At 39.1% G+C, this 16,030-nt stretch overlaps 1 protein-coding gene across 12 annotated transcripts in view; it reads left to right on the top strand.

Moving 5' to 3' along the window:
* LOC124263368 (protein phosphatase 1 regulatory subunit 12A-like) overlaps positions 1-16,030 on the top strand; it is a 121,519-nt gene that overhangs the window by 68,185 nt on the left and 37,304 nt on the right. For 9 of the 12 annotated variants that reach the window (XR_006894825.1, XM_046697971.1, XM_046697974.1 and 6 more), the window contains 7 exons: positions 4,414-4,725; positions 6,061-6,151; positions 6,568-6,810; positions 7,906-7,996; positions 10,296-10,490; positions 11,966-12,060; positions 12,501-12,557. Coding sequence is in view for 11 of the 12 variants with exons in the window: in XM_046697971.1 (XP_046553927.1) it covers positions 4,414-4,725; positions 6,061-6,151; positions 6,568-6,810; positions 7,906-7,996; positions 10,296-10,490; positions 11,966-12,060; positions 12,501-12,557 (1,084 nt within the window). In the remaining variant the exon portion in view is untranslated. The remainder of the gene's footprint in view (positions 1-4,413; positions 4,726-6,060; positions 6,152-6,567; positions 6,811-7,905; positions 7,997-10,295; positions 10,491-11,965; positions 12,061-12,500; positions 12,558-16,030) is intronic. The other 3 variants (XM_046697972.1, XM_046697973.1, XM_046697976.1) reach the window with 3 other exon arrangements.

Below are 16,030 nucleotides of genomic sequence, written 5' to 3' on the forward strand. Positions count from 1 at the left end.
CACAGTGAATATGTATTGATGCACAGACATGGGTGAAGGTGATGATGACATCGTTACAGTATCACAATCAGCACCCACACTCATTATTATTAGATCTTTTATCCTATGTAATATGTCTCTGTGTGAAGATTTGCCAAACTGTCCACAGACAATCAGATGAACTTGACAACACAAGCTGACTGAAATATATGTGGGTTCTTCACCCAATTACACATCAGCTTTCTAAAACTGTGCTGTTTGATTTCTTTAACCCTTGTTTAGTAAGTTTCGATATTAACACACCAAGACCACAGCGAGGACAAACATTCCCTTGATGGCAGACTTTTTTCGTGTAATTGTTGTGTTTCTATGCAACAACAGGGTATGTGTGAGATACCTAAAAAAAATATGGCATCGCTGCCTTTTTTTGTTTTCCATTTGTAACTGTCCATTTGTGTTCACTTTTGAGATACAGAAATCTTGGAATTTGAAACCTCAAAACTGATAGCTGATTAGAAAGTTCATCTGACTGACTAAACGTTCACCTGATTTGACATCATGGAAGATTTGTCAGATCTTCACACAGTGGAGCATTGAACTTGAGAATAGGAGACCTGGATTTGATGATAATGAATCAGTACCTGTCTTGTGGTCCCACCTCCCCAGACTACTTTGAATACAAGCAGAATATGGCAATGCCTGTATGGACTCCTTATTCCACGTCTGTAGCCTGTATTCCATAGCTGGCATGGTGTCACTAGTAGATGTAACACTGTAGCATCCATACCTCTACTCATGTGGGCATGTGTTTCATTCTAGCAACTATTGCACTATTTTTCATTGCTGTACCGCTCAACTTTACATACAACATCTGTGGCTGTGGCTTTTGTCATCCCTTCAGTAGATCATCTCATGTTCATTATTTCTAGTCCTGGCTAGCTATTCTCGGAACGTTCGTAGCCCTAGGAACTTCTTAAGCCCATTCTAACACATTGGCTCCGATCAAAGTTCAGAATTCTTAGGGCTACGAACAGTTAGGGAATAAGGGCCCTGTATTGTGTTTTAGATGTCTTTTATCTGCGTGTTGTGCAACAGTTGAATATCTGTCGCAGTCATATTGATTGTGGAGATTTGAATTGTAGAGAATGTTTTGCACCACATTTATAAGTATCATGATTAACAGAGTTGTCTCCCTTAGCTACCAAGGTCAGATTGGTGGAGTTTTGAAGTTCCATTTGCCCTTTGTGATCATTGGTCTGTTAGTACCACACCCATAACATGGCACTATTTGATCAGTGTCTACAATATGTGCCGCCTTGGGTTCTCTACCCTCTTTAGACACACTTGGGTACAACTGAAGTACTGTTTATGGGGAAGTGAAACACACTCACTGACAGTCTCCACCAGACCAAGCTGACCATAGGTGGACGTGGAGCGACAGGATCATGTGACTAGTCACAGGGAGATTCTGTGGTTAAGTTGGTTGTACAAGGACACAAATGGATCAGTTGGTCAACTCTGTGATTCCGTGACTGCGTGTCATTAACCCCCAAGATGACGACCGTTCATGGTATCAATCACTGGATTGCTTGGTGCAGATTTGACAGTAGATAGCTACCATATAGCTAGAATACTGCAGAGTGTGACATTAAACAACAAACATCATGTAACCAGCGCAACATTGTCATGATCATACAGTGCTTGTCTTGTGCATCCTCTACATCCTCTGTAATCGAGGGCGTTATATCTACTTTCTGTGATATATACCCTGAACCTATTCACCTCTGTGGCTTCTTGATAGGTCCTGTTATTATAGGCAACTCGGTTGCCCTTTGTTTACACTCAGCAAAGTGTCTGTTCCAGCTGATGGTAATTTTTATATATCAAGGGCCTGTTCAAGCAAGTCTTCAGTTTGGAATGTAAATTTATGCTGAACACACACTCAGGAGGGATTTTGTTGAATTGTGGATTTCAATGGATGATCAGAAAAATTTAGGGATATGAAAAATGGCGCTGTGGTGGCAAATGGATGCAGGGTGTATATTAAACTAGTATAGATAGATATATATCGTAATAGAATAGAGGTATAATACTTGTATTTTATCAACATTATCTCATGGGTTCAGGAACAAGTCAATTCTAACTATGTTGTATCTCGACATTCCACTCACATGGCCCGCTTCAAAAACATTTTAAATCAAGGTCAGCCGAGATCAGGGTTTTAATGAGATCACTGGATGAAGACTGAAATTGTCTCCAGGATATCATAAACATTAAAACTAAAAGATGACTTTGATATTGTGGATCAAAGGCTTGATCATGTCTGGTTTAGTGATAATGAACAATGGTGGATTGTTTGAAGTAAGTAGTTTGATGTTAAACATTTCCATCACGAAACAATATGATTTTTGGTCAAAGGACTTGGAAGTCGGAGCCGGCAGTGAGTGGAGTGTCACGCTCATTGATTTCGTGTCACTATATCGGATCAGTTTAGTCAATTTACTACTTATATCCTTGCAGTGTAGTTAGTCCAGTAGAGTCACACACACGGCATTGGTAACACGTTGTTGAAACTCATCCAATATAATTAGAGAGACTTTTAACTGCCTAAAGATGCCATTTTACGAACTATTCATTTTGGTTTCTGCTTCATCTGAAGTAACATTGGACTTAAATGGAAACAGTTTCAGTGTTCTCCCATCTTTAATCACATCGTTTCAATGAAATCTTTACAATTTGAAGAATATTATGATGGAAAGTCATAATGGATGAAAAAATGGATACCATCATCACATCTTGCTAATTCGTTAGTTAGCGAGGTGTGATAATGATATGTGCTTGGTGTCTGAGGCTCTCATGTTGTGTGTGTGACATTGATATACCCGCAGGTTTACACACTTGCTGATGATGCACATGAAGCATTGAGGAGAGTAGTCTAGTCCCAACTCTGCATGCCAATCTTCTGAAACATTCATTTTCTTTCATACATGTTGCATGTTTCATCTCGGTGACAAATGTACCATACTCAGACCACCATCTCTACAGTCTAATAAGTAGCACTCTTCTAATGTTGGATGTTGAGAAGGATGATCAATTACTCAATATTGAAATTTCTAACTCGAAGTCACATTTGAACAAATGCACAATAACTGAAAACAAAATCTGCAGAATAGGCCAAAAGTTATCAAGTTATTGCTCATGTTGGTAAAACAGCCCACTCTTTTGTAACAGTTGAAGACATTTTTGTATATTTATTGATGAAATAGTCAAGTGCGAATATTTGAAAAATAATATGGAAATATTATCCAAAATTGAAAAATATCCCAGACTGTGTATTAGCATAAGTTGATGCAAGCTGATGAGATTGTTTGCAATCTATAGTGCTGATCCCCTTTGAAACTAAACAGGTCACATGTCACATCCAGATGTGGCCTTGCTGTAGGTGTTGTCTGAAAGATTATATGTGATCTAGATTGGCATGTTGATTGATTAATATTTACTTACTTACAAGTATGCCATCTCCAGAAAATAATCAGAATGTGATTTGAGACTTCTTTTTTTCCCCCCAAGTTTAAATATGATTACACGTTTGTGTATTTTCTGGAGAGAGCAAGTACAACTATCCCTACACCTATGAACAAGTCAGTAGCTCAGATTTTTATCCAAATTGACCTCGATGTTCGACATAAGTAAACAGACCCAAAATTACAGTTACATCACTGAAATGCATTTCCTATCCTTTTATTAACACCTGTTTGGCCCTGCTACAGAACATAAGTCACTAAAAATAGGACTTTAATTTGTTGATAAGTTGACTTCTTTGTTGTTGTTTATGACATTTTGAATGTTGCCAATGCTTTTGCATTTTGCTCAGTTACATTTTGATATGCATTTATTTTATTCCTTAACATCAAAATGAATTTCTGAAGTTGGAAATCTGAAAACTGACAACATCTTGGAACTATTTTATAAGTTCAACTTGAACAGACTAGTCGTGATAACGACTGCATGATTAACACTGATATTTGAGCTACTGACAAGCATGTTCTGTCAATTGTAGATATGTGTGTATTAGGGATGTCACGATATTACAGTCTCTCGATTTGATATGTATCGCGATACTCAATCCATGTTATATAGTGGCCATAATAATTCATAATAATAATAATTCACAACAATTTTGGGTGAATTTTTACATTTTGAAGGGTGTAAAATTTATTCAAAAGAGTTGAAAACATGGAAGTTCAATGTCAGTGTGTGTCGCGTATCGTATCATCTGAGAGTTTTATCAATGCTCAAATGTATTGGTGAATCATGACATCCCCCAGAGTGTATGTGACTGCCTGTTTGTGATTGCATTTGCTTCTCGTTTCGTCATTGTGGCGACCGTCGACCCGTGCATGATGCATGCCATATTCTGCTTGTTCGTTCCAGGCATAGTCATACAGGCAGTATGGACCAGAGTAGGTCCCCCTACCGCAGTCTTTCCTCCTATAACTCCTCTGGCTTCACGTACCATTCTCAGTACGAGCCGTATTATCGCAGGATGAACGATCGTACGAGTCGCAGGGATGGCCAAGATTATCAGGATAGAATTATTTCCAGAACACCGTCCATTGTGTCCACGGTCACGACAACAACTGGACCTGTTTCCACGACAACGGTTAGCACGACGTCTGTATCATCAGCAACCACAACTGTCACTTCACCAACGACCCCCACTAGTACCAATTCAGTATTCAGAAGGTTTGTGCCCTTGACTTTAGTTTCAGTGTTTATAGCAAAAGTTGTCAAATCAAAAGAATAAACAAGTTACCCTTGAAGATGCGGGTTAGAATTTAGCTTCAGTAACCCATGTTTGTCGTAAGAGGCAACTAACGAGGCTCGCTGACTTGGTTGACACATGTCATCGTATCCCAATTGTGTAAATCGATGCTCATGATATGTTAATCACTGGATTGTATGGTCCAGACTCGATTATTTTCAGACTGCCGCCATATAGCTGGAATATTGATGAGTGCAGCGTTAAACAAAAAAAACAATCAAACCAATCTTTAAAAAAAATAGGGTTTGCAGAGATGCCAACCTCTATGACGTAATCGTAGTCGCTACGAATTTTAGCTTCAAACTACGCCAATACGCTTGCACTAGAAATTCTATGAAATTTGAAGAAAATTCATTAAAATTCGGATATATGGAGAAAAACATATGTTTTCGTTAATGAAATACATTTTCGCACTTCCACTCATCAAATTTAATGACATATTTGAACTGGAATCATTGTAAGTACCAAACGTAATTTTAGCAAAACTGTCTATCAGAAATCTGAAGCTGATTTCAGTGCTTTTGCGATTTGACCTACTTATTTGTGTACCGGCGGAAAATGACAATCCTATCAGAATGACATAACCATGTGACCGTTCCTTCCGTTTATACGAAACCGGTATGTGAAATTAAAGCTTCACTCATGATTAGTGTCATATTATCTTTCTCAGAATTCGTTATGATTTTAAGTATATAGTTGACTACTAATTTTATGGTCAAACTACTAATTTTGATCTTTGAAACTACTATTTGCAACACTTTGGGGTTGGCATGTCTGGGTTTGGTGCAATGTGTGAAGCCCTTTCTTAGTTTCCCTTGCAGTGATATTGTTTGAATGTAGCTTAAAGCAGCATTATACAACATAAGGCAATACTGTTCCCTTTCCAACTATTCTGCTGTTTAATGCCAGCAGTGTATAATGGTGTAATGTAGTGGGACAATAATAATTGATTTCTAAAGCGCCTAGTATCCATCGACAGGTGCTCCCTGGCTCTATGGCTGTATAAAGTTGTTAAATCATTTGCTCATCACACCGAAGACCCGGGTTCAGTTCCCAACAAGGTTACAATGTTTGAAGCCTATTTCTTGTGTCTGCCATGATATTGCTGAAAGCAACATAAAATCTTAATCAAGCACTCTCTCCATGGTGTTGGTGAGGTACAAACCTCATAAATGGATTTAGAAAACAGGAAAAAACAGAAGCTCTAACCAACATTATGTACATGCGTACCAACTAACTGCTATCTCTGTGTTCAGGTCTTACGAACCTCCCAAACGTGATGAAGAAACAGAAACTCAAAGGAAAGCCAGGGCCAAGCGAGCCAGAGAAACAAGACGATCAACGCAGGTGTGTCCTGTCTCCTTAACATCAAACATCTTTGCTGTTTGGAAATTCATTTATATTTCAACTATATATTCATTTATATTTCATCTGAAGTGAAAGATATGTGGAATTTTGTTTAGACATGACAACATATCACCTGACACTGTAATTTCTGTGGTAATAGTCTTTCTTTGCACAGTTGACTTTTCATTGATCTTATTTATTTTTACATGTTTAATCAATTTAATTATTTTGTGTTTTCTCAGTTTTTTTGCTGTCATATAAATATGCTATCTGTTTGATTTAGAAGAAATACTGCTGTAGATATGAACTATTGCTTCATCTTTAATGATAAACAATTTACAGGTGTTGTATACAGGTTGTTCGTCCAATCACTTGTAACACTTGACATGTTGTAAATTCATTTATGTACTTGTCAGGGTGTCTCTTTGGAAGACATTGAAAAGGCAGAGGAAACACTACGAAACTCCTCAACAGACAAAGACCGAGAAAAACTTCGCTTATCACAAAAGGATGTGACGGACAGTGCCTCTACCGAGAGTAGAGACGTGCCTAGAGACTCAGGCAGAGACTCAAATAGAACTAGTTCTAGTTTGTCTTCCAAAGACACTTCCTCTGAGGATACTTCGTATCGACGGAGAAACTTGGAAGATCGTCACGAAGTAAGTCGACGCAAGACCTGCTGCATGTAATTCCTGGATGTACCACAGTTGGAGTGTTCTTGAAGCTGTTCTGTCAGCTCCCCATCATCATAGTTCCAGTCGTTCAGCCCACAGTGTGAAATCCCCGTATAAAATCCAGATTACAATCATATTTAGCTAGAAACCTGATTACCAAGATCAAATTATCTTGATTATATTGCTTGGGATGCATTTCCCAAACATGATTGCTACCATCTGAAGCCAGTATCCAAGTTGTGTGCTAGGTTGAATTCACAGAAAGTTTGTAGTTGTAGCTATAGCTAAACCTCCAGTCTATGGTCCTAGGTTTACCTTTAGCTTGGAATGCTGTCATTGAAGACCAGTCGTAACTTTACTTACTGACTTCAGATTTCAGCAGTTTAAACATCCTCAGTTCAAACAATGAAATTTATATTGCTTCTACCCTCTAGCTAGTGTTGCAAACCTGACGGGCAACTGAAAACAATTTTTCAATGGTGTGTGTGCGCGTGTGCGTATGTGTGTGTGCATGCATGTTTGTGTGCCTGCCACTGTATTTTAGTTTGAGAACCAAAATACCTATATGTATGTAAGTTGTAACTTGAGTTTGGATGGAGTGAGGCTATTTATCAGGTTCAGTTCTGTGCTCAGCAGTGCTTGCACTGTCAGTGGTAACATGGCCTTGGATGGAGAGAGTGTACAGTTATGTATATGGCTGTCCTTGCACTGTCAGTGGTAACATGGCACTGTATGGAGAGAGTGTACAGTGATGTATATCTCAGTGCTTGCACTGTCAGTGGTAACATGGCACTGTATGGAGAGAGTGTACAGTGATGTGTGTGGCAGTGGCCATGGGTGGAGACAGTTTACAGTTATGTATATGGCAGTGCTTGCGCTGTCAATGGTAACATGACCTTGGATGGAGAGGATGTGTGGTGATGTATATCTCAGTCCTTGCACTGTCAGTGGTAACATGGCCTTGGATGAGAGAGAGTGTACAGTGATGTATACCTCAGGGATCTTGGGTGGAGAGAGTGTGCAGTGATGTATATGGCAGTGCTTGCACTGTCAATGGTAACATGACCTTGGGTGTTTCAGGATGATACTAGGAGCAGTTTTCGAAGGTCTCGAGATCAACCCAGAGATTTATCAAGTTCCAGTAGTCAATATTCTTCAGATAACTCTACATGTAAGTTGACAAATGAAATCCATTATAAAATTGGTTGGACTGGGTCCTTACTATAGTCTGTTTGCAGTGAAAACGTACCGATGAATATCACTTTAAACAAAAAGGTAAATCAAAGAAAGTGAAATTAAGATTGCGAATCCTCATAATTTTACCTTACCAATTGAACTTTTAAATCTCAGAATTTTATTCAACTTAGGATAAAAGTTGTTTAACAAACGATCATAGTTTCAAATCGCTATTATTGGTTTGTATTACAAGGGGGTATGCACATTAGATGAAACACCGAAAACAAAAAGGGTTGGTTTCTATGGTAGTCTAAGTTAACGCTCATTACGCACCGCACGTGCATTTGTTTCACTGTTCCAACTACTGCGCGTAGCCCCTTGTAATACAAACCAATAATAGCGATTTGAAACTATGATCATTTGTTAAACAACTTTTATCCTAAGTTGAATAAAATTCTGAGATTTAAAAGTTCAATTGGCAAGGTAAAATTATGAGGATTCGCAATCTTAAGTGCACTTTATTTGATTTACCTTTTTGTTTAAAGTGAAACTCATTGGTACGTTTTCACTGCAAACATGCTATAGCTAAGTAAAAGGTTGTTTTACGCGGAGGATGTTTTCAGCCATGTGACATCTACATCATGGCAGCTGCAGACATCAGGCTGCAGACGGGCAAACCAGTGGTTGAAGCATAAGTTAGCACCTTGTTGTCAGTATATGTACTATGACTCCCTCGGCCAGTTCATGTGTTGTTACCATAGAGGCTCAGTTTGGTTAACTCTTTGTCTTGCAATGGTTGGCATGTTAAGGATAAACTCCGTCTGATAATTACTGGATTGACAAGTTCTATGACAGGTGACCGTGATCTGGTGGAAAGAACGTCTGCTTGGAGAAGTCAAGGTCAATTGTTATTTCTCTGGCCTTCCTATCCCAAAAGATGTTGAAAGATGGAACTTGTTACCCTTGTGGCAGTCAGCATTAACTGAATAGGGGTGGTCTAATGGTTAAAGCTTTCGCTCGTCACGCCGAAGACCCAGGTTTGATTCCCACCTTGGGTACAATGTGTGAAACTCATTTCAGGTGTTCCCCGCCGTGATATTGCTGGAATATTGCTAAAAGCGGCGTAAAACTAAACTCACTCACTCATAAAGGTGATTAAACAAGGACTGGTTACCTCAAATGTGTGAACTGACTGCTCTTGGGTGTTAACATAGCTAGTTAATGGTATCAGCGCTTATGTTGCAACTGCTGGTTTGCCTGTCGTCTGCCTGACACAATCAGCAGGAATATTTGAGGGTAGTAAGTTGCTTTCACCCACAAGTACAGACAGTAAAATTACCTTGCATATGCATCACCATGAATGGCTGATGAAGATGGCACCTTGTGCATGTTGTGTCTTGGGAATGTTGTTATGAACGCTCACAACCACAGAAGGAAAATGAAATCTGTCATTGTTTAATTAAAGAATTAACAATATCCAAGGCTGTGACACATTACTGTTTAGTTTTTCAATACAATTTGAAAAGTAGGGGTAGAAAACTTTTAGTTTTTGTATGGCAAACTGTCCCTAAGGTAAAGTGATTCACATAAGCACAAGTGGTGTTGTCATCACTATGTATTGGTTGTATTTCCCAAGGTAAGGAAACAAGGATCAGTTGTCTCCATTTTGGGGTAGTAAATGGATGTGAAACATGGTGTATAAAAAAGATGTAACACATTCCCTTTAGATTCTGTAACCTGAGTACAGACTTATATACCTCTTGCTGGTCATACTTGAAAGAAGAGATTAAAGCTATTATGGTTTATGAGTGTTTCTGTTGCCAAGTGGTTCAATTACTTGACTACAAACCCACTGAAATATAAGTACCATTAAAATCCTTTGAGCACACAGATATTCTGTAGAAAAACATTCGAAGTTGTTTTCTGACAAAAATCCTGTAAAATAATAGAGTGAGTTTAGTTTTATGCCACACGTTTAGTTCTATACCATACTTAGCAATATTACAGCCATATGGCGGCAGTCTGTAAATAATCAAGTCTGGACCAGACAGTCCAGTGATCAACAGCATGAGCATCGATCTATATTCATAGGATAGTGAGGCAGTGCGGGATGACAGTCAGATGTTTTGATTATAAAATGGCCATAAGACAGAAGTGCATTTTGACTTGTGGACATGCCAGGTCTTTCTCCCTTGCAAGCAGATCACCATGATGCACCAGACTAACAGTGCACAATAACTAAGCCCTCCTCCCTTCACTACATCACAATGACCTGCTCCCTCTTCCCCTCACAGCAGCTTACATACCTCGCAGTCAGCGCAACGCCCTATCAACGTCTGACACCAACACTACAACTAGTCTAACAGGCAGTTCCGGTCTAGCACGCACATCCTCTTATCGAAGTCGGTTACGTAACGGAGAAGTTTCCTCTCGAGAGGAAGAACAGAAGACTGCCAAGGAAGAACCCAAGAAAGATGAAAGTAAGAAAGGTGTGTGCATGGTATTCCTTCCCTCCTTCCTTTGTTCATGGTCTAGATGTGAGAGAGGTAATCGTAATCCTTTTTCTTTTGGAACAATAAATCTTGAAGATTTTGAATTTTGATGTCAGGTGAAATTATATCTTGATAAATTTGTGGTAAAATGTACAGTTTGAGTAAAAATAAACATCATTTGAAACAAAAGATATACAGAAGGCAGTATTCATTATAACAAAAATCCACCTCCTCACTTGAATGCTCTAGACCTTTTTCTGTTTTACATTTTCGTTTTTGTTTCATCTTTTGCATCTGTAGAATATTTATAAAATTACTTCAGTAATAATTCTACACAGTAATATTTACATCTCTGAAGCATTCATCCGTATTACATCATTCACTTTTATGGAAAAATATGACTTAATGTAAGTATCAGTTTTGTTTTAGAACAGAGATAAAACCTGTTTTTATGTTTGTATAGTAGATTTTGTAAAATCAGCAAATCTCTGAAAAAGCATGTACTTTCTTGAGTTGTGTGACAGGACGTTTGACCCCTCCCATCCACACCTGCCTTATGTGCATGCTAATTGGTCATCCGAGTCAAGCCGGACCGTGTCACTGCTTTACGTGTTGTCCATAGTTACTCAGTTGTTGAAAAGTTTCAGAAGTTTGTTTGATAATTGTTCATTGTTTATCCTCCTCGTTGTTGTTTGTTCATTGTGTGTCAGGAGCTAGTGATTTCTTACTTTCCCATCACAGACTGTCATGAAGACATATTTACATTTTAATACGTATTTAGATTTTAAATTAGTTCCATATGATTTTGAATCAAAGATAAATGAAAAATGTCAATTTTCTAGAAAACATACTATTGCACCAAACGCTTCAATTGTTAAGTTGTTTGAATGTACCAGTATTTGTCTCGAAGAAAGTCTGTCATGAAGAAGACATATTGACATTTTAGAATTAGTTGCTTATTATTTTGAATCAAAGACAAATGCAAAATGTCAATTTTCTCGTAAACATGCTTTTGATGGTTAGTCCACTGTTGCACCAAACACTTCAATTGTTAACTTGTTTGAATATATACCAGTATTTGTCTTGGAAGAAAGATGTTTGAATTTATACCTTTTTCAAACACAAAAAATATTTTGGCAAAAAGTTGTCCAAATATATGTGTTTCATAATATTTTATGTTGATTTATTGATTTTATCCCATGATGCAGTTTGTATCTATAGTTGTTCAATCAGACCAGCTTTTTAGGATGTCCATTTTTAACTCCTGCCAAAGAGCATAGGTAATGGCTCAAGAATTTCAAAGAAATGGCCAGAGTTTCAGGAAAAATGAAAGAACTGTTGATGAAAGAGTACAACTCTTTATGTAAGTTAGACAAAACCAAACATTTGAAGACCTTTTCTTTCGGGAGTTTGGTAACTGATCCCGAGCCATGCGTCTGCTGTTGCTGACTTTTTTGTATGATGGTTTGTAGCAGATCACGAAGAGAAGAAGGAAAGCTCAGCCTTACAGAAGCGGAGGGCGTGGAGAGAAAGGCGCTCCACCGGCATCGTTACCTACACACCTGATGTAAGTATATGGCCCTGATCATATAGATAAGTTTACTTTTCCACTGACAAACATTGAAGTGTGGATGCCAGTCACAGATTCCAGTCACTATTATCCCATATCTGCCTCTGTGGTTTGGTAGAAGGTGTGCACGGTTGGTTGTGTGGTTCAATACTTGTCTCTGGTCCATATTCTACTAATTACAGGCCAGTGTTACTGTATAATTGTGACTGGTTCAGGGCAACATTTAGTCAGACGCTTCTGTTGGAATGAGTGACTAGTTTGATTATTTCCCTTTAGTAGAGCAATCAACCCAGAAATGTTGATTAATGTCCTTTAAACATTCACATCAAGAAAAGTTTTTACCAGATGTTAGATTTTATTAATGAAATCATACAAAATCCTGAATTGCCCATGGGTTACCTCCCTTGGAATATTCACACATATTTACTTTTGTACAGGATGAAGAGGATGAGAAGGGTAAAGAAAATAAGCCAGAAGAAGAGAAGAAGGATGAGGTGAGTCAGATTTCTAGCTTTCCTTGTCTTATTTGCTTAACAGTGTAGCCCAGTGGTTTGTGGGTTTGTTCATTATGCAGGATGACTGGGTTCAGTCCCCATGTCACTGCACTATGGATGCTTCCAGCCATGGAAATATACCCTAGTGGTTGGAGTAGTGCTTGCACTAGAAACACTGGGGAACACAAGAAAACTTGCATTTATCTATATGTTAGTGATGACTGCATCCTTCTGCATCTTGCATATTCATATTTACCCACTCCCATCATGATTATTATTTGACCATTTCATACAAGGACAAAGTTAGCCTAGTTGTCTTGACAACAGGTGTGCAGGTATGTCTTCCTGGGCTATGAAGATCCCAGATTTGCCCTGATATTGACCCTGATTTGTGAGCACACTCCCTGTAGCCAAGAGCTTCATCAAAGTGGTTGGGTTTGCCTCCCACCATTATGAAGATTGGCTGATCAGAGCATCACTCACTGAGTGTTACATGGGATCCATTGAAGATTACGACAGACTGCAGTTATACTGCAGTTGCTGCCAACTACACCTCACTCGCTCATTCAGGAAGAGTCAGGATCATCACTTTCTCCAGCAGGAGCTTGTTGTCCACTCGTTCAAGGAGTCATCTTGACTCATTCAGTGGGAATATTTCACTGGCCATATCTAACCTTGAAAATGGAATTGAATATTGTGTTCAGGATTTCAGATAGTACTGATCATTTGTCCAACAGAAGAAGCCATTAAGTTAATTTTTCAACTTTTTAAACCTTCTGATCTGTTGCATTATGTTGTGTGAAGATGAAGAGTCCCTGTGTGGATTCAAGGGTAGATTGGGTGTTCAACACCTAAAGCTGGTGAGGGCTGGTGATGTTCAGAAGGTTGACATCTGTCATTGTGTACTAATGGTGTGACTCATTCTTCGTGCTGTTCACCTTTGTTCGAGGAGCTGGGGTAGCCTAGCGGTTAAGGCGTTCGCTCGTCTCACTGAAGACCTGGGTTCGGTTCCCCACATGGGCACAATGTGTGAAGCCCATTTCAGGTGTCCTCCCACCGTGATATTGCAGGAATATTGCTAAAGGCAGCGTAAAACCATGCTCACTCACTCACTCACTCACCTTTGTTCAGTCCATGATGGAACATTCTGACATGAATAGGTCTTGTCATCAGGACGCGATTACTGGACTCACTTCCAGGAGACACTTGAAGAAGCAGAATATTTATTGCATCAAATACTGGCAATTCCGAGAGCATGTGCCAAACAATTGTCAACTTTTGTCTCAGCACTGGCAGAAGAATAGCATTGTGGATTGCTGTTAGCTGTAAAGTCCAATCACTAGTTTCATCAACATGACTATTATCCTTTCATAACCCTGTTCCTTCCTGGTGGACTGCCAAGTGTACCTAACTGTTCCCTGTTACATGGTGGAAAATACATACTCACTTACTCAGCAAATGTTTTGGCAGGTATCCGAGCACAAAATAGGTTCCTCTTACTTGTAAGAACTGATTTATGAGGATTGGGTGGCTGTGTGTGATTTGTGTGTGATGTGTCTGTGTGTCATTGTGCCCCAAGTGTTGATTATTGCGTCATAACAATAGTCTCACCTTACAGATAATAACTATAAACAATGTATGCTCTCTTTTGACAACTACGATCATGATCCTGTCCATAGTCTGTCATACAGACCCTGAAACAAATATATCCAAAAAAGCCCATGCAAGCCTAGAATACATGGCAAGTCTAGATAAACAAAGTGTCTGAAACTGAAGAAAGTCTCTGGGCTCCTTTTTATTATATTTAATGATTAGTTTTTATGAACTGTATTTTTCTGTAGGTATGTTCATTTCAGAGACTAGATGTTAGTCTACCCTGTCCATTACTTCCTGCGGGATTTCTTTGAGAGTATCTAGCCCTGATTTTAGATTTGTCTAGTGGACCAACATATTTGTAGAACCCTGATAAAATTATTGGTTGTGTGTGATAGTGGAAATACGGCAGTGCTATCTGCAGCAGACAGATGCTGTGTTAACTGATGAAGACATGGAGTGGGAGTGGACCGTAAACAAGTTGATTCATGGGCTGATGTAAGGAAGGGGAGAATAGGTCGGGCATGGTACTCTCTTATACTGCAGTACTGATCTGTGGAAACTGCTTCAGAATTGCTGAGCCAGCATAAAGCAATCATCCTTCACTATCAGAACCATACCTGGGCTAGAAGGGCCTCATAAAAGTGATACCATCTATGACCTTCCTCGCCAGGATTTTTTAACCTTGTGCATTAAACTGACACACTGTCATGTGACTAAAATGTTGTATGAGCAACTTGAAAATCACTTGAACTATGTTCAACTCACTCGCTATTCTTCCAGTATGGCCAAAATGTTGCCAGTGCAAAATTAAACTATAACTCACTTTATCTTAGACTATTGAACATTACACCTGACAATGCAGGCCCTGAGAACCACTTTTGTTGAACGGATATACTTTAATTTGAAATTCCAGTAGTATCATTCTGTTGCTAAAATTATTTTTGGATTAAATGATATTTCTGGAACATATCTTTGAATCAAATATGCTTGAACGAAAATCTGTAAGCCTTTCCATCATTGACTTGGCACTTTCTCTGCCATCTCTGCCTGATGATGAGCCATGTCCCTGAGCTCCCACACCCCTGGTGTGTATTATCCCTAGCATGACTAATGCAGTGATTACATCTAGCAGATAACGGGCAGTCCAAGTAACCATGAGGTTTACGATAATGAGCTACCTGGGTCTCAGTGAGATGCCTCCAGTACATTTCTCAGCTATGTAAAAAGTGGAGAGCAAGCTCTGTAGTGACCAGGTAATGGGGAAATGAGTGCTGCATACGTTGTCAGTAGGTCTTGCCAGCATAAATCAGGGCTGCTTCCACACTGCTACTGGGGCCATGTGCTTCTGCTGCCTCCTAGACTTGGCTTGGGCTCTGTTTGAATTTCAGTGTAAATTTAAAAAAGAACTTGAGCAGTTTTGATTTACCTGGATCAGATTGGCAGTGAGCTGTTACGGACTAATAGAAGAGATTCTATCAGTTTTTGTTTGTGGTTTAAAGCCGCACGCTAATATTGGAGCTATAAAATATTGTTCTGTAAATAGTCAAGCCTGGAGATCATGAGCATCGATCTACACAATATGGATATGATGCGTCAGCCAAGTCAGTCAGGGGGCTGGGATCTAACAATAGGCAGGGTGGTCATGATTTTTATGTCACTACAGAGATAACTAGCCAAGGATAGGTGACTGGAAAGGTTGGGCATTCAGGATGGTCTTGAATAAAGGGACAAAATATATTCCAAGCCAGATGTCTAGAAAGTAGGACCAGACAGAGGATAGAGGACTATGGCTGGTCATGGATAAAGTGACCACAGATATACCAAGCCAGGAGCCCGTTTCACAAAGTGATCGTAGTGATACAACTGTTGTAAGTCTA

Source organism: Haliotis rubra, unplaced genomic scaffold (genome assembly GCF_003918875.1).
Source record: "Haliotis rubra isolate DU_JTF1 unplaced genomic scaffold, ASM391887v1 Scf88, whole genome shotgun sequence".
NCBI lineage: Eukaryota > Metazoa > Mollusca > Gastropoda > Lepetellida > Haliotidae > Haliotis > Haliotis rubra.